The 23,551-nt window shown below is 44.7% G+C and overlaps 1 protein-coding gene across 1 annotated transcript in view; it reads right to left on the bottom strand.

Annotated features, from left to right (window-relative positions):
- ARHGAP31 (Rho GTPase activating protein 31) overlaps nt 1–23,272 on the bottom strand; it is a 63,300-nt gene extending 40,028 nt beyond the window's left edge. The window contains exon 1 of the mRNA XM_008498609.2: nt 22,529–23,272. Coding sequence (XP_008496831.2) covers nt 22,529–22,628 — 100 coding nt within the window. The 5' untranslated portion in view covers nt 22,629–23,272. The remainder of the gene's footprint in view (nt 1–22,528) is intronic.
- Between the last annotated feature and the right edge of the window lie 279 nt (nt 23,273–23,551).

Here is a 23,551-nt window from a genome sequence, read left to right as displayed (position 1 = left end):
GCTGAATGGTATTAAAAACCTCCTAAGAGTGAGACACAGTATAACGCTGGAGAATTGCCTTACCAAAGGAAGGGTGGGAGCCACGATGCCTGGGTATTTTAAATTAGGCAGGAGATTACTCTGTAGGGAATGGTTCTGCACAGGCTGCTGTGACAAGGACAAAACAATCCTGCCAGCCTTCCCATGTTGTTATCAGGCGATGCCTTTTAAGCCAGAGTGAGATCCCCAGGACGAGCTTGCTGTGCTGACTGTACAGGAATGCACGTAGTGCCAGCACTCACTACAGCAAGGGACAACCACAACCAGCAGCTGGAGTTAAAATTGGATACTAAAGCATGTGGGAAGAAATGCTACTTGAAAGTCATCCATTCAAATGAATTTCCAACGGGAAAGCATGCATTGCAGAGAATCAACATGTTGCACCAAAAAGCTGGGATTCGGTTCCATGTTTCGGATAAGAAGAAGCACTCGAATATTTTGGGTTTAGACAGTGAAAAATATTCACATCCATATCATTATTTTCAGTGTATTATAAAGTTCTGTAGAATTATTCAAGAGAAGTTTCTACTTTTTTTTTCCAGAGACTGGCTAGTGTTTGCTCCTCTCTGTCCACTGCTCGTTGCAAGCTGAAGCCCAGAATATCACATGTATTTCTTTTTGATGAATGAGAGAAAGAGGAGGCCAGGGTCCTATGGTTTGCTTTTCAACCCTCAGGATACAAAAAACTCTCATTTTAAATCTTGTTTGTATCTCACATCCCCCATTGTGAGGATAAAACCCCAGCACAGTCTCCCAGAATGTGCTTTGCTTCCATCAGCAAAAATCTGACCTCTTGGCAAAGAGTCATGAATTAGCAGAGGATAAGTATTTTTTTCATCCCATAGGTGCAAAAAATGAGAAACAGAAATTAGTTGGCAGCCTGAGGTCATGCAATGAGTTAGTGGAAGAGCTCATGTTAAGGGCCACAGATTTGATTCTTGTTCTGAAACTAAACCACATGGACAGTTTCTTGTGTCTGAACTCCTGGTAAATGGAAATTTACTTTCAAAAGTTCAGAAGTTGGTAAAGCACAGAGAGATTGCAACTGGCTTATCAGCATTGCTGACACAGAAAGTCCAGTTGAAAATCTCACACAGATGTGTTTTTCTGAGAGAGGCTCAATTCCTCCTAGGCATCCACCAAACCAGAAAGTCCCTTCCTACTCAAACTTTAAGCCAAAATCTGGAGACATGTACTTAAACCTCAAGAGGTGCTGAAGGTCTGGACGTGCTGATAAGACTGTTGGAGCAACCTTTTTGATTTCATAGTCCTAAAAATTAGCCTTGTACCAAAAGACCAGACTTCAGTACCCCTGTGCCTAGGAATGTCTGGAACTGGATTCACGTTCTGTGGCTTTGTCTTACTTCTAATTATTTTCTTTTTTTTTTTCCTCTTGAATGGTTCTCTCATTACCAAATACCACAATAATGGCAAGAAGCTACCCAGAGGCCATCTGGGGAGAAATTGCACTATTTCTGATCATTTCAGGGAAGGGATGTTGAGGGGGTGGGATGTGGGAGGCCTGAATTAATTGGAAAAGATGTTCTGTTTGTTCACCAGTCACTTACACCAAACTTCTTGAATTCTTTTTCTTACAACTTCTTTCATCTCCTCACAGATTTTTTTTAATTTACCTTCAATTTTTATTTCACAGGGCACTCAAATTTCTGCATAATTTTCTTCCCATGGGGACCAAATTCAAACCCCACCTTTGGTACCTGAACTGAGGTTTAAAATCACTTTCCAGCAAAAAAGGCACTTAGATCTGGTATTTACAATTCAGGCCTGTATCTCCCGACTGCAGCTTTAGTCTGGATCAAAGACTTTTCTTCCTATCTCCTGTTCCCAGCTTTTGTTCCCTTGAAATATCAGCAAACACGATGGCTTTGTTGATGCCACCAGGGTGGTCTGACTGCTTCTCACGCTGGGCATGCAGACCGAGCAGCCGCAGAGCAGTCAGCAATTCACTGGGTGCCTCCTCTAGGATGTTGTTGTTCCTCACACCAAGGCAGTGGCCTGAAGCAGCAACACTGCCATGAAATCAACAGAAAACAAATCCACCTCCAGCTGCCCTGGCTCTCACAGGGACACGCAGGCTGTTTGTTCCAAACCAGCAGCTGCCAATCCTGCCAGAAGGACAGGAAACCATGCTGGGAACTCAGGGCTCTCCTCAGATATTAAGATGGATATCCACCCCTTCAGACATACCCTGCTTTGTCTGGAGGAAGGCTAAAAACACGTGTTACTGCTGCCTCCTAAGCATACAGACTGCAGGGCTGTCAGAGCTCAGAGCCCTCGTGGTTGCCCTAGCTCTCTGTTAACTTCCAAGTGGAAATGGTTTCTCTCAAGCCCAAGAGGGATATGGAAGTGTGGACATCAGCATTTTCTACCTGACAGGACACCTCCTATCACCTCTCCAGATGCCCCAGAGGTGACCTCAGACTTCCCTGGCTACTGGCCATTCCTTGGTCAGGACTGACAGCCCTGCCACCCATCCTGACTCATGTTGTTCCCTGCAAGGTTGTGACAAACTCTGTGCAGAGCCCAGCAGGCTTTGGCTGGTCTCTAGGAAGTATCCACAAAATGTGTCTGCCTGTTGTCACAGCATCACAGAGCAGTTCACAGAAGTGATGGATAAAAAGATAAGCTATGAGTGAACTACAAACCACAGGCCATATTTCTCTGCCCCATCACAGGAACCATTTTAGCCTGCACTGGCTGGTAAAGGAGGGGCTGGAACCTGAAGGGTTCCTCAGAAGGATCCTCAGGGCTCCCAGGATGTTTGTGCTGCTCTCTGCTTTGCCTGCCATGTGCTGCAAAATATCAGTGCTGGTTTCTCAAGTGTTCTCTAACCATGTGCTTGGCTTCAGCCTGAAGAGCCTGAGTAGTGCTTCTCTACTGGACTTCCCTGGAAGCCATTATATTAAGGATGCGATCACATTTAGGAATGAGCTGAGGCTCTTCCTGCTCTCTGCTCTGCACCTCTCTGCTTCAATCCATATTTTCCTACCACAAGGCTTTTTCCCACTGTTCATTACTAATTCATTTTCTGCAATTACAGCAGAAAAGGCTGCTGGCCAAAGAGGGCATCACGTTTCAAAAAAGATCACATTTGCCTGCATCTTGGCTTCATTTGAGGAAGGTCATTCTGTGGTCAAGCACTCTCAAAATAGACAATGCCTTGTCTTCAGGTCTCCAGAATGTCCCATCCAAGCACTGTCATCAAAACTTTCAATTTGAGTGCTTCTCTGATACATACATATCAAATCTCACCAATACTATCTCAGCAGTCCATCCCAGCAGAGATTTAGGCCAACACAATTTATTTCTCTTGGAGTTGACACTACCACCATCTTCAGTGCCAACTGAAATCAATTACAGAAATGCTGTTGACAAATTCATCTAAAATTTTGTTCTTTTTTCACTCTTTTATACCAGTTTTGTCCTGATGCATTCCACAGACTTCTCTGGAGCTAATTCTTGGCTCACCCTGGTCGTAACAGGGAAACGTGTAGGTGTCACAGGGAAGATGCACTTTGTCACAAGGTAGATTCACAAGTACCCAAGTCACACAGACATTGCTTTGTTCTTCTGTTTCAACAGCCTAAAGCATAAGCCCCTTTATGGCTGGGAGCATTTGCTGTATATGCAGATTTAAGTACTTCCACACCAGTTGGCTGCAGCATCCCAGATTTATACTGGTCAGAAGTTGGCTCAATGCCAAACAGCCTGTTCTTCTCGGGGAGCTCAATGGCAAAAGGCAGTATGCTGAAATGAAGGGAAGGTGTCAGAATGCTGCAAGTTGTTGGAAAATTTTTCAGAGCCTCAGGAGCAAAATGAAGGCACTCCCTTTCTCTGCCAGCTTGTGAATCCTTTCCACTTCTTTTGTCCCACCATGAGAGCATGTGTTGGAGCACTTCAAAGGATATATAGGGTACCAAAAACCACATTCTTGGGAAGGCCTGTCATGCTATGTTGAGCCAAGGAGCATGTTCCTAAATGGATGCTTTGGCTTGTACAGCCCTGCACCATCCAATTTTGCCACACAGTCCTGCCCATTCTTTCTGCTCCATAGCTTCATATACCAGAGGAGAGCTGGGCAGGGGATAGCCAGTCAGGTCAGCTGTGTCTCTGGGCCCACCTGAATGAGTGGGAAGGGGGTTGCAGGGAGATGCAGCAATATGAATATACAAAATTCAGACACAGCTGTCATGGAGTATAGACCAATGCTCTCATCCCCTTGGCACAGGTGGTCACATCTAGACTTAGATACTGGTTTCACTTCAAGTGCAACAGACACCTTTGTACACAGACATACATGCAGCATTAGGGCCTTCCCAGGTTTTAGGAAGGTTCCCAGGCTTTTTTTAGGTTCCCAGGTTGTGGGAAGACATGGGAGTCAGTTGTATGAATTCCACGCATTATGCACTATCCTTGATAGGAAATGTTGAGTGCAACAGCATGATTTAGCAGCACAGCTCAGCTCATAACTGTCCCCTTGGTTTTGCAGTGTGCCAGCAGACATTTGGGTAGATGATGTCTTGTTGGACTCAAACTGGTAGGGGAGATGTCAGAGTGGGTGGCAATCACACTCAGGGAACTGCTGGAGAGGGTAAAACAAAGGGCTACAAAGATGGCTAGGGGACTAGGACATTTATCTTATGAGGAAAGGCTGAAGGACTTGAGCCTTTTTAGTCTGGAGGAGAGAAGACTGACGGGGGATCTTATCAGTATTTATAAATATTTAAGAATGGGTGGGTGGGTGGGTGTCAGGAGGATGGGGGACAGTCTTTTTTACAGTGGTGACCAATACCAGAAAAAGAAGTAACGGGCACAAGCTTGAACAGAGGATGTTCCATCTAAACATGAGGAGGAACACCTTTACTATGAGGTCAGCAAAGTATCATAACAGCCTGCACAGAGATGCAGTGGAGTCTCCATCTGTGGAGATATTAAAAACCCACCTGGACACCTTCCTGTGCAACCTGCTCTAGGTGAACCTACCCCAGCAGGGAGGATGGCCTGGGCAATCTCCTGAGATTCCTTGCAACCCCTAACATTTTGTGATTCTGTGTATCAGCAAGCTTGTTGTGCTCAGAAGAAACAAAGGAAATGTTGCAAAAGATAGTGATGTTCTCAGGGAATCTGCTTTTGAATCTGTCTTGCCTGGCCGTGACCTGAGACTCCTTTATAAATTGCATCAGGAAAACAGCATTAGCCAACAAAACACAACAGCTAATCATAAAATCCAGAGAATATCCATTATGTGCTCAGCTAGTGACGTTTTAAAGCCTCTAATTTTTTGCATCTGCAGAGTCCTGGCCTGGAGCACTCACTCTCCCTTCCCTTGGAGCCAAGAGAGGGACAGGCTCAGATAAAGACCCTGCAGCTGAACACTCTGGATTTCAGGCAAATTTACCTCAGGCACCTGTACTTCAAATTCAACCCTGATCAGAGCAATGTGAGAAGAACCAGTTCAAAATGAGCTGGGCTCCAGACAGGCATCTTGATCTCCCATTTTGGGCGGGAGACAGTGGAGCCCAGTGCCAGCTCTCCAGAGTATAATCCAAGCAGGCTCTTGAGCAATGAAAAACTCAGGTGCAACTGAAGTCACCTCTGTCAACTTGCAAACCCTTGTAGACAAAAGGGAGAAGATCTTTTTCTTCTGATTTCAAGCTTTGTTGGGAAAACTTCTTAACTTTTATTTGGTAGCGCTTGGGTAACCTCAGTACTCTTTTACATAACAGCCTGGGCAGTCCTGACAGGAATCTTTACACAGGGTTTGAAAAAGAGAATTGGAAAAATATGAATTCAGTAAACAGGAATGCTATAATCTTGCTAGCGTGAAAGCAAAAGCCATTGCACTCACAAATTTAGAAGTAGCAACAGCAAAGTCTTTTGAAAGAAAATAGCAGTGGTTTTTATTATTGCGTTGTACGAGTTCATAATGTTGCAAAGCTAAATAAAGCAATTATATAGCTAAGCATTTAAAAATACTTAATGTTCCACAGTCTCCTTTGACTTGAATCAGGTATCCAAGCATCTGGGGACTGCAAAATCCATCAGGAAACACAGACAGATGAGACACATCAAGACAGGAAGGTTCAGGGCTGCCATTGGAGAGACAAGGAACAGCAGGAGGTTCCCACAGCCTCTTTTGGTTAAGAAATATTAGTACTACATGGATGTGTACACTAAACAAAAAGAGGAAGAAAAAGAGGGACTAAAAAAGGTTTTTGCAAGTCTCCTGCTGTTTTGTGTCTTTCTCACTCTGCTCTGATCTCACTGCACATGTCACTGGCTGGCAGGATGACTGCTTCCTGCTTCATGATTTCATATTTCATTCTCTCTATATAAAAGGAATTTAAAGGAAATTATTACAAACACTTTGGCCACACTGCATAAAGTCACTGGAAACTATTTCATTACCCCTGACATTTTCTTTTCCTTTTTTTTTTTCACTCCTTTTTTTTTTTCCTGCTTTAAGAGAAAAGTTAGTTTCCTAAACACTTTCCAGACTTGAGCTTTTCACAGATTGCGTGTGGAAAGCAAACACAGCACAGGCCTGGAAGAAAAAGGCTCTCACGCTGGACACCCCAGTAGCTTGGGGTGTTGCAGGCGGTGTCCTCGGCAGCATTTCCTTTCAGAGAGCCACTGCTGCTTAAAAATCCTTTGGGTGTAGCAATTCCGTGCTCATCCCACAGGCACTTCATGAAAGAGGCAACTGTTCCATGTTGGGAATTCAGAGAAACCTCTGGCCAGCAGCGGCTGCTGGAGGCACCCTGATTAAAGCCCCATTGTTTTCCCCTCTCTGGCTAAACGACTCCCTGATGAAGCCCCTGTCTGTCCAGTGGTTTGGGAAGAGGCAAATAAGTAAATGCAGTCGTTGCTGGGAATAAGAAAGACTGGGGGAAACAAGAAAAGAGGAAACAACAACAACAAAAAATCTTTTAAAGCACCACATTTCTTCCAAGGCAAATGCCAAGGAGCTGGGTTTCTGGGCTGTGTTTCTTTTGTTTTTTTGATTCCTGGATCTTGCTGTACTAAGGGCTTTGAGACACTAACAAACACATTGCAAACACAAGAAGGGGCGTTTCAGGAAAAGGGTGTTGAGATCATGCTTAATCAAACTTCCTTACATTTTGATAGCTACAGTACCACTGAATAAGTCAATCATCTCCTTGCCTTTGCAGTTCTCTGCAGCCAGCAAAGCCAAGCCACACACAGAAGACCTGTATCCTGGGGCTAGTACATGGCTGAAGGGCTCCAGAGGCAAAAAATGCAAGGCTTATTTCATCTCCTTGTACAGGTCTATCCCAAAGGAGGACAAATTGCTTGACTGAAAAGTGGGAATTCATTTGAGACTATAAAATTAGAGAAGTTTTGATTCACATCACAAGCTTCCAAAGCAAAGGCGGCTGAAGCACTGCAAGCCCTCAGCAGCCAATTAAGCTGAGCACATTTAAACGTTAAGTATTGCAACCTAATCCAAGCGAGACAAAGCTGATCTTGCTCATGCCCATAGACTCTGGAACTGTTCAGAGACTGGAGCTCATTTAAATATCAGTTAAGCACCAAAGGAAGAATGAAAAAATGTAGTTAGCTGATGAAAAAATGCAACATTGCCAATGCAGTAACTAAACTCCTTGCACTTTCAGAACCCAAGTTTTTTTCAAGGGCTGCAAGAAGCCAGAAATAATTCCCCCACCTCACCCTAGCTCAGTTTTGGGTGAGAATCTGGAAGAAGAGTTTGAGATGACAAGAGCTGTTGGCACTGTGAACATCTCCACTGTTTCTGATGAATGCTATTCCCATCTATCCTCTGGCTGTCTGTACCCAGAAAAGCATCTATTCATCTGCTCCTCCACCACCACTAAAATGGACAGGATTTTGAATTTTACTCCTTCTTATAGCCCTCTCTCATCTGTCATTCATTGGCAGTCTCCAGCTGTTCCAATATTGTCAGTTTTACGCTCAGACTAGTTTTTCTAACCTCTCCCTCCTCTGTTTCAGGCACACTGGGATTTCTTCAAATGCTTTCTCCATTTGCCTTTATTCCTTTTCCCCATTAATTCCCTCAGGTATCTTTTTTCATTTGTCTGCCACACTTTCTCCCTCACAGCTATTTCTTTGGATGCATTATTACTGCTTTCTATCAATAACCTAAGGTTAGGCCTGGTCCTAAAACCAGTATCAATTGAAATTGCCGCCAGTGACTTGCAAGGAGCAGTCCTTTCCACAAGCCAGTAACAAAACATGCCCCATAGCATGCAAAGAGGAAGCTGTGTCATTGCATATTCTCCCTTTCTAAATCAGAGACCATAAAATGAAGATTGCAGTCTTGCAGAAAATCTTGGGTTTTGGGGTTTATTTTTGTGTGTGTGTGTGTTTTGTTTTGGGTTTTTTTGCAAGATTAACAGAACTAAAGACAGCATCCGGGCCAAATTCCAGTTTAGGATAATATCTTCTGCTATTTCAGATAGATGCAGCATAGTTTTCCTGTTTCCTTAGGCTCAGAGGTTAGCTGGTAAATGGCTGTCATGTTCTCTTCAAAGCTAAAACATCAGATATTGGGATAGAGGCCTCACTAACTCAGAAGGAAGTGCTAGCAACCTTCCTTAATAGGTATGCAATGCTACCCTGATGCTCTTCAAATGTCCCTCTGAAGCTCTTGGTATGGGACTTGCCTGAGGCAAGCAAGCTGGACAAGCACCATTCTTTTCTACCCTCATTGTCATCCAATGTGGCACCTCCCCAACAGCTGCAAGAGCCCACTTTTCAGTACTGGGTGATGAAAACAGCTGAGACCACTCACATTTAATAACATTAATACAGACAGTAATAATACTGAGAACTCTTCGGGGGAAGTAAGATGATACCAGCATCATTTAACCACTGAGGGGGGAAGCAGAAAAAGGAGTGTCCCAAGGACTCTCACTGAGTCAAACAGTGGCAGGAGCAGAGCTTGCTATAGCCTGTGGCTACCACGGGCTTTGCTCTATGCTATTCAAACTCTGATTTGAGCAACTCAGCCTTCGTTAGTGCACAGAGAAATTTAAAGAGAAAAGCAAAAAGTGTGCTTTTTTTAAGCTGCTTTCATCTCCGCTAGTTACCAAGCCAAACATAGGATATAGGGAGCCAAACTGGGGGTTACAGAAATCTCATTTAACATGTAATGTCCATTTTCCCTTTTAGCCACCGGCCACTGTCTCAGCACAGAGCATGAAGTGAACAGGACTGGCCAAAGGGCACATGGAGCTCTTCCCAATATTTTGGACAACCATGCCACTAGTAGCTTGCAAGAATGCTCAGCCACAACTGCTGACACACATCAAACCTCCCAAGAGGCATGAGTGGCCTGGCCAAGGGTGTTTGAGGAACTAAGGGACACAGAGCCCACATGCTGGGGACCAGCCTCTTGCTCCCCAGGCTGGGATAATTGGACATTGTTCAGCTGCTGAATTGCAGCTCTGTCAGGCTGCAGCCTGGTCTTGTAGGGACAAGCTACTTAACATGCAAACTGCCAAGGGAAGGAGAGGGTCAGAGATGACCCTCACCCCTTCTTTCTGCTCCATAATAAGCAAGAGGTTTGTGTGCAACTGTAACACACTGACACAGGGAGAGGAGAACGGATGGGGAAGGGGAGGACAAGGCAGAAGCTTCTTGAATACTTCCCAGTCAAACCCAAATACGAGAGCCCTCATCAAACATGGGAGAGGATTCTCCTGCCATACCCCAGTTTTTATTTGCAGTCTCTTCCCTGTGAATTTGTGAGCAGCATCCAAAGCAGCCCAGAGAACTCAGTGGTGTGCAGTGTCACACTTGCTGCCTTCTGTCCCTTGTTCCACATCAGCCAAGGCCACTATTTTCACCACCACAGTCCAACCAAAGAGCTGAAAGCACTGCAGGGGCAGGACTGCATTGAACGCCCCAGCCTTCACAGTGGTATGTCCATGAGGCAGGGCAAGTAGCATTATTGCTATCAGCCTCTTTTCAAGGAGGCAGATTTGGGAAAAGGGATAGAAATAAGGCACTTTACAAGCAAAAATATCTTTCCTGAAGAACAGGAGTTGATCTTAGATGTCCTGCGCTGTTCCCAGAATCACAACTATACAAAATCTTTTCGTATCCTGCAAACATTCTCTGTCAAGAGGCGGGAACACATTTTTCTGATTTTTTTTTCTGTTCTCCCAGAGAAAACATGCATGTCTCTTTCCCCTTTTTCTACCAAGGCTCAATGAATTTGCTTCATAGGTACATAATGTTGCAAAGAAAAGCCCTGCAGTCATCCTTCAGTAAGTTCAAAATTTTAGTAAGGGGTGCATGAAAAATCCCAAGCAGGGAACCATTATTAAGGCATGGATAAGCCTCCAAAGCTGATAGGATCCAGAGCTGCAGTTCATGTCTGTCTTTAATGCCCAAGGGCTAATATCAATAATTTAATGAGCGCCTTACATCCTGAAATATTTCATGAACTGCAAAAACAAGACTCACTCCACCCACCTCTAGGCTGGGAGGTGGCAGCTGTCGAGCTGGGCAGAGCAACACTACGTGACAGTTTAGGACACTGAGTGAAAAAAAAACAAATCACAGCTCCAGCTAAAATTGCTTCTGGATAGAGAAAGATACAGTACACCATTTACATTTGTAAAAAAGCCCTGTCCCCTAACACTAAAAGATAAACCAGAATTTTGAAGGATTGAGGCCTTTGTTTTACACTCTGTCCAAACAGCAACACTTTCCATAACGATGCCGCGGAAGAAATGTGACTGAACTGATACTACACTTGACATCTCTGAAGCACCCACCCCATTCTTGCAGCAGATTTTTGGGGGAGCAACTCCCATGCAAGCACTAACCAGGCATAAACCTGCTTAGGCTATAATTGCTGCAAGCAGGTTTTAAGGCTGAACAGTAGCATGCTTATTGAGCTGCCATGTTTAGGAGCCTAAGTGGTATCCAGTTAATCTTCTCAAATCCCTTTATTGCAGCAGAGTGACAGATGGGTGTTTTAGCAGGCTAGAAATGGGGACTAATTAGGACTCCTAGCCCTTCTTTGTGATTACTACATTGGTTCGTTCCCCACCTGTGAAGCATGTTTATGAGCAGTGTTGGCAGGATGCCTCTACCACCAGGCTCTGCCTGCCACCTTGAGGATGGGTTGCCTGCACTTGGATGATTTAAGGACAGGGTTGTAGGAGGATATCTGGAGGAGGACCCCAAAACAAAGTTCTTGGGATCCAGAACTGAATTCCTTGACTCAGCCCCCATTTGTGGGTTTACACAGCAAACCTTGGGCAGCACTATGTGGCTGGCACTTGCTATTGAGCCAGGAAGGAAAAATAATGAACTCAGCAGATCATAACCAGCTCTTCCCATTTACCTCTCTTAGCCTGACTAAGGTGCTGATGCTTGATATATTGACTTTGGCAACACGTGCATGCTGCCACCCTGGCGATAAAGTTATTTAAATGGACACAGAGAGGAAAAAAAGAAACAAAAATACCCCAAACAAACAAAGCTAAACAAGCAAAAATAAAACAAGAAAAAGCAAGTAAGGAGAACTGAAAATGCTTGAGAGAAGACAGAATCCTCCAGACCCCCTCTGTAACCCTGAGCTGTTGCCTCAGGCCAAACCCCATTCTCCTTTTAGAAGTTCCAAGACATTTGTTTTAACTTTTTCTGCTGCATTCCTCTACCTTGTTGTACTTCTGATTTCCAGCCGGGACTGGAAGGCAAAGAGCAGGATTTTAGAAGGAAGCCTGTTGCTTTGGTTTCCTGGCTTGATTAGAAGCAGAAGATGTAATAAATTTCACAAGAGTTTGTTCTCATATAGCCTGCTGTGTATCTGAAACTACCTGACCAAAGCAAGGTTAAGGAAAATGCAATAACAAATGAAGCCTACTAGATAAAAAGCGAAAGAGCAAAATGGTGGAGCTTTTCCCCTCTCGAATTTTGCATAAGAAAGCAGTTGAGTCCCGCCGACAGCTTATTTATTTCACATAAACTGCAGCAAAGACACAAGGGATTCCAGGAGGCTCACCCTGCTTGATCACACCTCTGAACTTCCTGAGGTGTGGCTGCCATCACTACCAGCAGCACCATGACGAGAGATGAACAGAAAAACAAGCACAGGTTGTGCATCAAGCAAAGGATTTCCCACAGGCTGCTGTGCTGCCGAGCTGCCTGTCTGCAGCCACAGGACTGACAGCCACATTCACTGCTAGAGATGGCAAACATGGAATGCTTACAGTTATCAAAAATATCCTAACTGAAACGTGCAGATCCAGATAAACAAATGCCTTCCTTTTGTCCCAGCATTCTAAGTTTGCTAGATCATCGTGTTTTTATGAGCCATTGAATATAGACAGTGAAATCAGGCACGGATCTAGCCTGAATTCTCCTCCCAAAATCCCACATATAGAGAAAGTTTGAGAGTACAGCACCTTTCAGAAAAAAACCCCAACACTACCAGTGCTGCTGTGTTTGGTGAAAACCACGGTGATAGCCATTAAATGAAGCTTGTACTGATGAATCTAACCTGTCCTCCTAACACTCTGGAGGAAATAAGTTACACAGCTTAGTTATAATATGAATGTCTCACGGTCCTTTGGATATTTAGTCCCTGTTTTAGAGATGCAGGCATATCTCCCCTAACCATTTCACCATGTGGTAGCATTTAATCACATTACAGAACCAAACATACACATGTTCTTAGATGAGAGAAAGCAAAGAAAGAAATGGAGACAAAGAGAGCTTTGCGTTTGGTTTGGGGTTTGGTTTTTGTTCTTTCTTTAACAGCTCTATGCTTTACAGAGCTAAACAAAGCCTCCTGTTCCAGATGATAAATCTTCTAGCTACTCCTGGCCCCAGAGAGCACAGGAGATAATAGCATTTCCAAAGGCATTTAGTTAGCTGAGGCTTGAGTGCAGAAGAGGGCAGAGAGAGGAGCTGGAGATAAATGGCTGTGAACCCAGCTCAGCTGCTCAGGGCATATTTCTGAGAGCAGCAGCCACAGCTGAGAATCCTGCACGGGGATGCACTTCCCAATACTACCCACAACACATCCCCCTGCACCACAGCCTCCCCCCCCCCCTCCGACCTCCTTGCTAGAGAAGGTCATGCAATGCAGCCAGTGCAAAATGAAGAATTCCAACCAAAAGCCCTCCAGTCTGGTGCACAGTGCCTTTGGAGGGGCAACCACCACCTGAGAAAGGTGTGCTGCTTCACAGTGTTATTTGTAGGCTTTCTGTGAAGCCAAGGCTCTGCAAAGCTTTCTGCAGATACAGCATACCAGTATATTACAGAAAGCATACACTAACTCATTTCAGCTGGCCAGCAGCAAGACTACAGCAGCCCTTTATGAAAAGACAATTTGTTTTCAGTATTAACCAGAGCAGAAAGAATCCTTAACACTCTGCCTGTTGCATGTTAATTATTGACTGAAACTACAAACCTAGGCTTGGAGACCAAGGTCAGTTTGTGATAGAAACTATAGGAATTACTAGGAACATCAGAAGAATTAAGAAGAATGTTGCCAGCATGTTAAGTGATGTGATCCTTCTACTCTGCTCAGCACTTGTACACCCACACATGAAGTCCTGTGTCCATCTCCAGGCTTCCCAGTACAAGATGGCCACCGACTTCCTGGAGAAAGCCCAGCTCATGGACACAATGCTTAAGGGATAGGAGAACCTCTCATATGAGGAGAGGCTAAGAGAGCCAGGACTGTTCAGCCTGGGTAAGAGAAGAACCAAGAGGGATCTTTTCAGTGTGTACAAATACCTGATGGGAGACAATGAAGAAAAGGGAACCAGGACCTTCTCAGTAGTGCCCACTGACAGGGCAAGAGGCAGCAATTGAAAAATGTGAGATTACATCTGAACACATTCTTTTTTTTGCTCTGACAGTACTCAAAGGCTGAACAAGATTGCCCAGAGAAGTAGTGAAGTCTCCATCTATGGAGATACTCAAAACACATCTGAACACAGTCCAGGGCAACCAGCTCTATCTGACCTTACTTGAGCAGGGAGCTGGTCTAGATAGTCCCAAGAGCTCCCTGCTCATATCAATAGTTCTGTGATTCTATAATATTTTCTACTGCTGTTAAGGTAGCTCTTCCTATATCCATATTAAATTACCTGAGACCAAATGGCCACCCAGTCAGCCCAGCATTTCTTGGAACTGGGGCTGTCACACAAAGCACCAGCTGCTGGCACAAGGCTGGTTTGAACTTCGGCCAGACTGCTGCTCCCAAGCAGAAGAACACCAGCTGAAGCAGAAGAATGGAAGACAAGGGCAAAAACCGTGGGTCTTGCTTTATCCCTTTTGGCACACTGTTAAGATCAAAAATGCCTTCATCAGGCTGAAGAAATCTAATCCAGTTGCAGGGTCATGTTCAAGGCACAAGGATGAGACAGAAGAGGACTGGGACTCACCTGTCTTCTTAAGTGCCTAAAGTCTTGTAGCATTAGGGACTGAACTCCTTGCTCGCACACACAAGACAGCCTTGTTTGGCACTCAGGTGATGGTGAAGTTTAGTATTGGTGTCTGTAACTTCATTATATGACAGGGCCTAGACATTTTTCAACAAGGTAGATCTCAGGCCCATGGTAAGTACTTTTATGTCTGCAGTCACAGTGGTGTAGGAGACCAGAAAGTCTGCTTGTGGTTCCAGATCAATGTAGAAAATAGTGGTCTACGTTATTGAATTAAGCATGAAAGCTAATAATACAGTCAGCATTGTTGCCCCATGTTATTTAATTTAACACTGAATTTAGTTACAGTGTTCTCTGTGTCCATTGTAAACATGCTGCAGATATTTTTTTTTTTTTTTTTTTGAGGATGCAAAACATATTCACTGAAGTCATCATCAAAGAAGCTGAAGGCTCTGGCATACAAACAAAGGACAGATGAGGCTTGAGGCTTTGATACTGTATGGAAAGTAGACACTACTAGGAAACTACCAACACTAGTTGCCCTTGTAACAACCAGTAGTGGAACAGATGAGCAGCTTTCATCTTATAATAAGGCATCTGTAGGTTTCCATGTCAAAGCTCTAAGTGCAGCTGGCACCCTATTGGTGCTCAGGACTGATGGCAGACGCTGGAGCTCTCCATCCTTTAATCACCCTCCATTTTTATTTCACACTTCATCCGGCGTGGATCAGAATTCCAGTTGAAGCAGTGATGTGGGCAGTCAGTCTGACAGCCACCCCACCCAAGGCCCTTCAGAACACAGCTGGCTGTACCATTATTGACAGGCTGTTTGCATTTCCCCTATTACTGTTAAAGGAGAAACACTAGAGTATACATCTTTGGCACTACCCTAAATGCCTGCAAATGTTGGTGCTGTAGAACTATGTCATATATGCAAAGCTGCATATATGACTGATATGATATATATATGATATATATGACATATATGAAGCTACTGATACAGGCTTTCTAGTATTTGGTTTGTGTCACAAGATCTCCAGACTAAAAACAGGCCTAGAACAATTGCTTGTTCTGCTCATGGATTGCTTGCTCACCATCTCTGTATCATTCTGTGCAGTACGACCACCCTGTGCAAAGGCAGCATTTCATGCACTGCAGTTATTTCCTTGAACCTTTGAGAGCTGTGCTACCACGAGCAGTGAGGTCCCTACTCCTTGGTTTTCCAAGTCCATATGAAATCAGCTGTTGCTAACAAAGAGAAAACATTTGCTAAATCAAGATACATTTTCAAATCGAGAGTCTGCAGGCGAGATATGTGATTCACGCTGTTCACAGGGGGTGGGGAGAAGACAGGATCAAAGTGGGCCTTAGTGCATGCAAACAACACATGTGCCTCCTGCAGAGCTTGGTAAGAGAAATGTAAAACAGGAGGCAACATGGGAGAGCTCTCTGATAGTCAGGCAGTGCTAGCAATGCTAAGTCACAACAGAAAAAGGAGCTGAGCTCGCAACATGAATGTATGACTGCAGTAACACTGTGCCTCTAAGACACAAAAATCAAGCTCCCAGAAACCAAAAACAGATTGAGGAAGACAAACATCACCCTAAACAAGGAGGAACAGCAGAGTAACAGGAGAAGACAGATGGCTTTTGCTCCTATTGTTCCCAGTGTCTCATTGCTCTCACTTTGTTGCCATAGCGTCTGATACCTGGAACTCATAATGTGATGCTCTGCTTGTGAGAGCAGGTGGAGGAAAAGCAACCTTCATGTTATTAATAATTTCACCCACACTATCCCTTTTGGCAGTAATGTTTCTCGTTCCCTTGTCAACTGGACATGCCTTGGCAGACTCTGAAAGGCCATGGAGCTGTTTTGCCCCAGAGCCTGGACAAGCTCCTCCACCCACCAATTCATGTACTCAGCCCTCAGGGCCACTCTGTCACAGCTCTCCTCCGCTGTACAATAATACAGTCACCCTTCTTTTGCTCCCAGATTTCAGAGCCCAGCTCTCCCTTTTGCTCCTGTCACAAAGACAAGGGGCTCCAGATTAAGTACCCACAGAGGCTGCATGACTACAGCCAGGGATAGCCTCCAAAGACCGTAGGTCATGAGGGTGCTTAGTGTGAAAATGGGGAGCAGACTGAAGCAGCACAACAGATTAAAAGGAGGATTAATGCCTTTCAAGCCACCCCAAGCAGTTGTTCTTGTTCCCTTCTCCTCCAAGCCCTCGCTGCTTCCTTCCATGCAGGAAGACAAGTGTTTTCATAGCCTCAGAGTGAGGTAGGTCAGGTAAAAGATCTGGACTGAAAGCAATCTGGCCACAAAGAGACAAAAATGTTTCTTTTCAGCTGAATCAGTTCTTGAGATAGAAATCCCCAGTGCCACAGTTTCTAGTTTTGAGAGAAGAATGAATGCAGTTCTTCATTCTTCTGCAGCAGATTAAATGAGCTTGGGGCATTTTCAGTTTCCAAAGGGACATAAAAAACCAAAAAACCCCATCTTTTTCCCCCAGATTGCCATTAGTTATCTTTCAGCAGTTTTCCCAAGACTTCACACATTCACTGCTAACCAGAAGCACCTACCCAAAATCATGGACACACATTCACTTCAAAATATCAAAACGGGAAAAGTAGCTTAAAAAAACATCCTAAGTGGACACAAATGCATCTTTGTGGGGTGGACACATGTACTATGGGCTTGCACGCACCATCATGCACATTCCTGGGTGCTCTTATCCCACATGCAGCTGCACATCCAAGAGTGAGGAAGTAAAGCCACATGACCCAGAAAAGCTGCTTCACATCTGAGTAGCAGGTTCAAAGACTGGCACGAAGGGGAGCCTGCTTGCAAAGCAAACTACTTGCTTCCTGAGTGACAGGTCCCCTCATTCACCTGTGCACAGCCAAGGCAGTTTCACAATCAAACACACTACATCAAAATCAGGCAGAAGGTAGCATGCAAAGGGGCTGCACCAAAACAGCCAAAGAGTACCCAAGGACACCTTTTCTTTGTACAGAGTAGTAGCACTGACTTACTGTTAATTTTTTCCCTCAGAAATACTTGTCTATCCTACAGTAATGTCCTAACCTACTGCAGCTCTCAAAAGTGGTTAAGATTCAACTTGGGAAGCTAGAGCTCCCCTGTCTTTATGAGACCAGTAACTCTCAGAGAAAATTTTCCTTACTCTTTCATTCCAATACAGTTGAGATAAGACAGAAGTGGTCATTTCACAGCCACAGAGAGTAGAAGAATATCAAGTGGGCTACTGGTATTGTTGTCTCATTCCCTGCATTGCAATCCAGGGGTTTCCTCACCCGTCTCCCTGTGCTATACTTACAGACAACAGCTCCCTTTTCCTTCCCTGGCCTCAGGGAGAGCTGCTCTGTGCTGCAGTAAGAAGGAGCCTCAAATGGAGAGCATGAGAAGTGGTGGCTTCAAAGCTCCTCAAATGAAGCAGCTAAATTTCTACAGCAAATAGCAAACAAAGCCTATAAGCAGCATTAGGCAGAGATTGAAAGTGCTTTGGGTGCCTACAGACTCAGGATGAGAAGACTTGAGGGAGCTGTGGGGAGTGTGGGAGGGGGTTAAGGGGAAAAGCTGATCTCATTGCATCCCAACCAGACAACATCAGGCAGGAAACAGATGTGCAAGAAACCACAGAGGGGTACAGCAACAACAGAATTAACTCTCCAGCAAATAGGGGAAGTTAGGACTCACAGAGATGACCTGCACCCTGAGAAGAAAGCATCTAATCTGAGATCTGTCTTTTTGCAGCCCTGGGAGCACCCTCTATCCCAACATCTGGACTCTCTCATACTAAAAATGAAAGAAACAATTCAGCCTTTATTGAAGTCCTACATGACTCTAAGCAAATGAAGCAAAGGTAGGTCTGACTCAGTAGTCCAAAAGACTGGATTAACTTTTACCAGCCCATTCAATTTTTTTATAGGTGCTGTGTTGAATTTCATTTTTAAAAAGTGGAAGTTGCACCTTGTTGTGTACAAGAAATCACTGTCTTAAACTTAGTCCCTCTCCCTTTATTATCTTTAACTTTTTTAGTGACATCTTATAACACCTCTTTGATAAAACCAAAAACAAAACTACTCTTTGTGACTGTTTTCTTAGGTGGTGCAGATTGTCCTGCCTCAACTGAAGTCTTTGCACAACCTTGAATCTTGACTTCTCTACTGGCTCATCCGTCACCAGAAAATTATCCTTTTGTTTTCACAGGAACTGGGGGCCTGACGTTCAGCTCCCATTGACTTCAGTAGAGGTGCTACAGGCTTCTCCCCTCTGGTAACCAGGCTGGTTATCAAGAGGCCAAAATATGTCTCTGATGTTGATCCTTCAATGCTAGTATCTGTTAGCTCCATTGAACCCATACAACACTATTAAAGTTTGACACAGGAAAATGTTTTAGTAGAGGAAATTACCACCAACTTCCTCCTGCATAGGTGCCTATCCATGCCCAAAGCCTGACACTGCTTTCTAGTGAAGCTCTGACACTCCAAAATATCATTCTCCTCCACGTGTGGATTCAGTGTGAGCAGCAACAGAAGGACTATGTGAAGTTAGACAACATTTATTCATTGCTATTGCCAGCTGCCACTCTTTTTTGTCTTATGTCAGCTTGTCCTTAAACCCACTGCTATTAAAGTCATTGTTTGAGACTTTAGTGGGAAGGAAGAAAAACTAATTTTTTCCCAAGTTTCTAGCCCTCGCGCCAGGAGAAAGACTCGAAAACAGAACTCAGATACACACTGAAGTTTCAGAAAACAGAAAGCAGGAAAAGAAGTCAGCACTGATTTTTATTCTATCTCATGTTTTTTTGCTGCCTGAGTCATGATTTTAAATGCTTGGGAGTATTGATAGCAGTCTGCCCCTGTAAGAAGCATGACCAGTCTCTATGTGGAGACTGACAGCAGGAAAAGGCCAAGCAAGGTCAAATGCAGTAGTGACAGGAACTGATTTGAAATACTATAAATTCAACACATCTGACTTTCTAACCAGCCACCAAACAGTAACATCTGTCCATCACGGGTCAGATCTGAAGAATCAGCTTAGGGCTAAAGGCTTTATATTTCATTTTTAGTCTTCTGAGCTACCTCACTGTATCTGCTATAGTATTTCCATCTACATGGCTCTTAAATATTTTGTAGTTCTGCCACAGCTTTAATTGTGTTATCATAAAGCAGTGCCTTAGGTACATCTGTCTGGTAAGGGAGACAGCAGGATCTTTTCCTCCTTCACTGAAACATAGCTACTCTCTGAAGCAGACTACAGCAAGTTATTAAACAGTTAAATGACAGGAGAGGAAATGCTGATACCTTAAGCAGAATATAATTCTCTCCACTGGAATTTGGCAACAACACAGGGACTATAGTCCCTGCAGAATGCACAAGCTGCTCTTCAACAACCACAAGCATGTAGGGACTCAAATTGTGCATCTCTTCCACCAAGCATCACACAAGTAGCACAGCACCCCCTGACTGTAGCGGCCATGTACTCATCCAGACACAAAAAGGCAAACTGAACTGTCTACACTTGGCCACAGCTCTGCTCCTTTTGCCATCTCCAGCAACATCAAAGCAGGTCTCTGCTGCTCTTTTCCTGTGCCAGTGTGCAGGACCGCTCAGACAAAGCTGCATTGGAGGTTGGTGTAAAGCAGACCTGAGCATGAAAGCACAACCAATCTGACTTGTGTCCTGCCCGCCCTACAGCCTCTTCCTCTTTTCCAGTTAATCCTTCTGGGTGCATTTTAAAACGCGCTTTCACAAAGGACCACAATAAAATGTTTTCTGGACAGCAGCCAAAGTGCTCTGCCCCTCCTCATCACTCCCAGATACCATTTTCATTGCTTCCAAGTAGGGAACAGCTAGAGCCTGTATCCCACCAGTTAAACACATAATACTATCTGAAGCAGAGAAAGTTATTACTTTTCTTCTCTACCAAAGCCCTTACTTGCAGGAGCACTGGCCTGGAACTGGAAATAATTCTTAGCAGGAGAATTCAACTATCCCCAATTCCGCTATCTTTCATACCCTAAATGCTCTTCTAATTTTGTTTCATAGTTACAGGTTGCAAATGTGTGATGTCCTGGTGACATGTGAACCTTTCTTCCCAAGACATCACTTTGGCATACATGGTCACTTTCCTATTGATCCTGAGAGCCCCACCAGAAAAAAAAATAGCATCTCTAATTCTCTCACTTCTCTCCCTGTCCTCCTGAATAGAATTGTACCAATCCAACTTACACCCTCCCAATAAACCTATAACAATTGAGTCTTTCTTTTCTTGATCCCACAGCACTGGGCAATGGGATGTACTATTCAGCAAATTGCAGTGGTGCATAAAGGGAAAGGAACTTCATATTCTACCCGCTGCACCTCAGCACAGTGAGATAAGTAGGTTGGAACTGTGAACCATCCCACAAATGATACTTGAGACACTGCTCTTCTTTCTTGTGCCCCCAAAAAACTATTTTAAAAACTATAGGATTTTGAGAAATAAATTTTGCTATTCTGGCCTAATTTTAATTGCAGTAACTATGTTTTTCCCTTTAAAATTCCTTTGCGGCTTTAGTTGAATATATTGCCTGCCTTCCCTGGGTTGTTTTTCAGTGTTCCTGTAAACAGAAGTAAATTGTTCCTCTACCACCATGGCAGCTCATGTTAGCACTGGATGGAATCTATCTACTTGTATATCACACTGGCAAAATGGTCTCAGTTCATTAAGTCTGTTATTTTTGCTATTTCAATTCAATTGCCTTTAAGGGCTATGTAAATTAAGAGATTCACTAATTGTTATGGATGACTCGGAGTGAAATTGAGTGACTGGTTTTCCCCCGTACCTGAATAAATGCACATATATAAAATTTTAGCTTACTGACCTATGTACTTCCCTCTTCACTGTGCAATGGAAAGGACTACTCTTATGTAGTTTGTTTCTCTGCCAGTGTAGTTCCACACAGTACTTCATCAGCCATGCTCATCAGCAAATGAAAGACCTGATTGTACATCCATCCTTGTACAAAGCTGACATTGCTGCTGGAAGCTTTTTTGCTGGGACTAGCTTGGCATTGGTAAAAATTAGATAATTCAAACTGGAGCATAATGCTAAACCTGGAACATGATGCTCACATCAGGGATGGTAACAGACATGTATTTATTTTTCCTCTTCCTAAGCTGCAGGTCTTTCTGTGTGCCAGAATCTCAACTGCTTCTCTCATCATCCAACACCCTTTAAGAAAAATTGTTCTGTTCCTTCATCCAGGACTGACCATTTCAACATTACGATCCTCTGATCTTATTGCAGTTACCTCTTGTCTGAGATACCATATTCTCATCCAGTATCTGGGGGCATGGAGGTCAGGGGGAGGAGGAGATAATAGGCAGGATAGTGAAAATATTAGCTCAGCTTCCCCCTACACCTCACACCCATTTCTACTCCACCCCATCCCCCAATCTCTGTCCTGTCTCCATCCAACAGTGAAAGGATAATATGGGAACTGTAGTGGAGTCCGGGAGGGGCAGATGGGATGTTTCCAGTTCTCCTGACAATCCTGAAACACTCCGATCTTGACTTCAGGAGGATTTCCATGTCCCAGAGGAGGCAACGCTAACCCCAGTTCTGATTTCTGAACCGAGTTCCCCTAAAAACCTGCTACCCCCTTCCACAGCCAGGTGGGTGGGAGAGGGAATCACAACACACAGCTGACCACCTCAGTCCACAGTCAGGCAGCCTGAGAACCCTATCCCAGTCCTTTCCCCACATGCAGTGCTACTCATGCAAGGGTCATGCAGACGCGTCACTGGAGCAATGTTCGGATTGTTCATTCATTGTGAGCAACCACCAGGCAGTGACTACACTTCCTGGGAATAAACCAGCTCCAGGTTGTCTAGCCTTCAGCCTTAGGAAAAGTCTGGTTTGTAGTCCTACCAGTACAAAAACAAACAAAAAACAACAACAACAACAAAAAAAAAAAAAAAACAACAAGGGGGAACACATGCTCTGCTCCTCTACTACCAGAGTGAGAATAAAGAGGCATTTACCATCCTGCCCAGAGCTCTCCAGATACTCCGTCAGGTCGCAGCCAAACGCGCTCGCGGCTCCCTTCCTCTTGAGTTTCTGCTTGGCTCCCTTGTTCTTCATGAGGTTAGTCCCAAAAGAGGTTTGCCCCCCTCCTGCCTTGCCCCCCTCCCCTCCGGCCTCGCGCTGGGTGACAAAAATCTTGCTCTTCTCAGATCACCACCCGTGCCCCGCTCCCAGGGAGCAACATTGGGGGTCCCGCACGGCGTCCAGCTGGAGAAGTAAACATTAATCCCCACCAGATGTTGGGTTGCTCCTGTAGCGGAGGGAGATCAGGGCAAGAGGAGACTCCCCAGGCGGTAGCAGCAGCGATCATAGCCCAAGCCCGGAAGGGTTCTCATCAGAGGAAAGTGGGTGGTGGACGGGTGCCCACATAGGAGCTGGCAAGTTGGGGACAGGCAACAGCGTGGGGAAACGTCTTTTCCCTCAGCACGGTCCCGGGACCCTCCACAGACACCTTCTGGGTTTTGTCAGCCACACTGTTGCCACTTCCAGCAGAAAGCGTCCCAGCCTGGTCTTCCTTCTCTCAGCTTTTGGAGGAGACTGGAAGTTCAAACAGACTAATGAAAAGGGACCGGGGAAGAGTCTGCACAAGGCTCCTCTTTGGCTCCCCCCCTTCCCCTCCTCCTGCCTTCGGACAGTTAGAGGAATGAGAAACCAGCTTCCTGTTCTGTCTCCTGCTCGTTCTCTCTCTCCTTTCCCCCGTTTTACAAATCCTAGGATTATCCAGCTCAAAAAAATTGCTGAAAGGAAGTTAGCTGAGGAGGGGGGCGGAGGACGGTTTTTGGCAGTGAAGTACTTGTGTGTGTGTGTGTGTGTGAGGGAGTGAGTGAGAGACTGAGGGAAGGCGGGGAGAGGAGTTGGGGGACGGGGATGAGGACCAAGGGAGGAAGAGGGAAAGCCTGTCCTGACAGTCAACAGATAACGGGCTGCCTGAGAGGAAATCACTGCTAGCCCAGCCACAGCCCGCAGCACAGTCAGATCCT

Source organism: Calypte anna, chromosome 1, assembly GCF_003957555.1.
Source record: "Calypte anna isolate BGI_N300 chromosome 1, bCalAnn1_v1.p, whole genome shotgun sequence".
NCBI lineage: Eukaryota > Metazoa > Chordata > Aves > Apodiformes > Trochilidae > Calypte > Calypte anna.
This window is presented reverse-complemented; position numbering and strand designations above follow the sequence as displayed.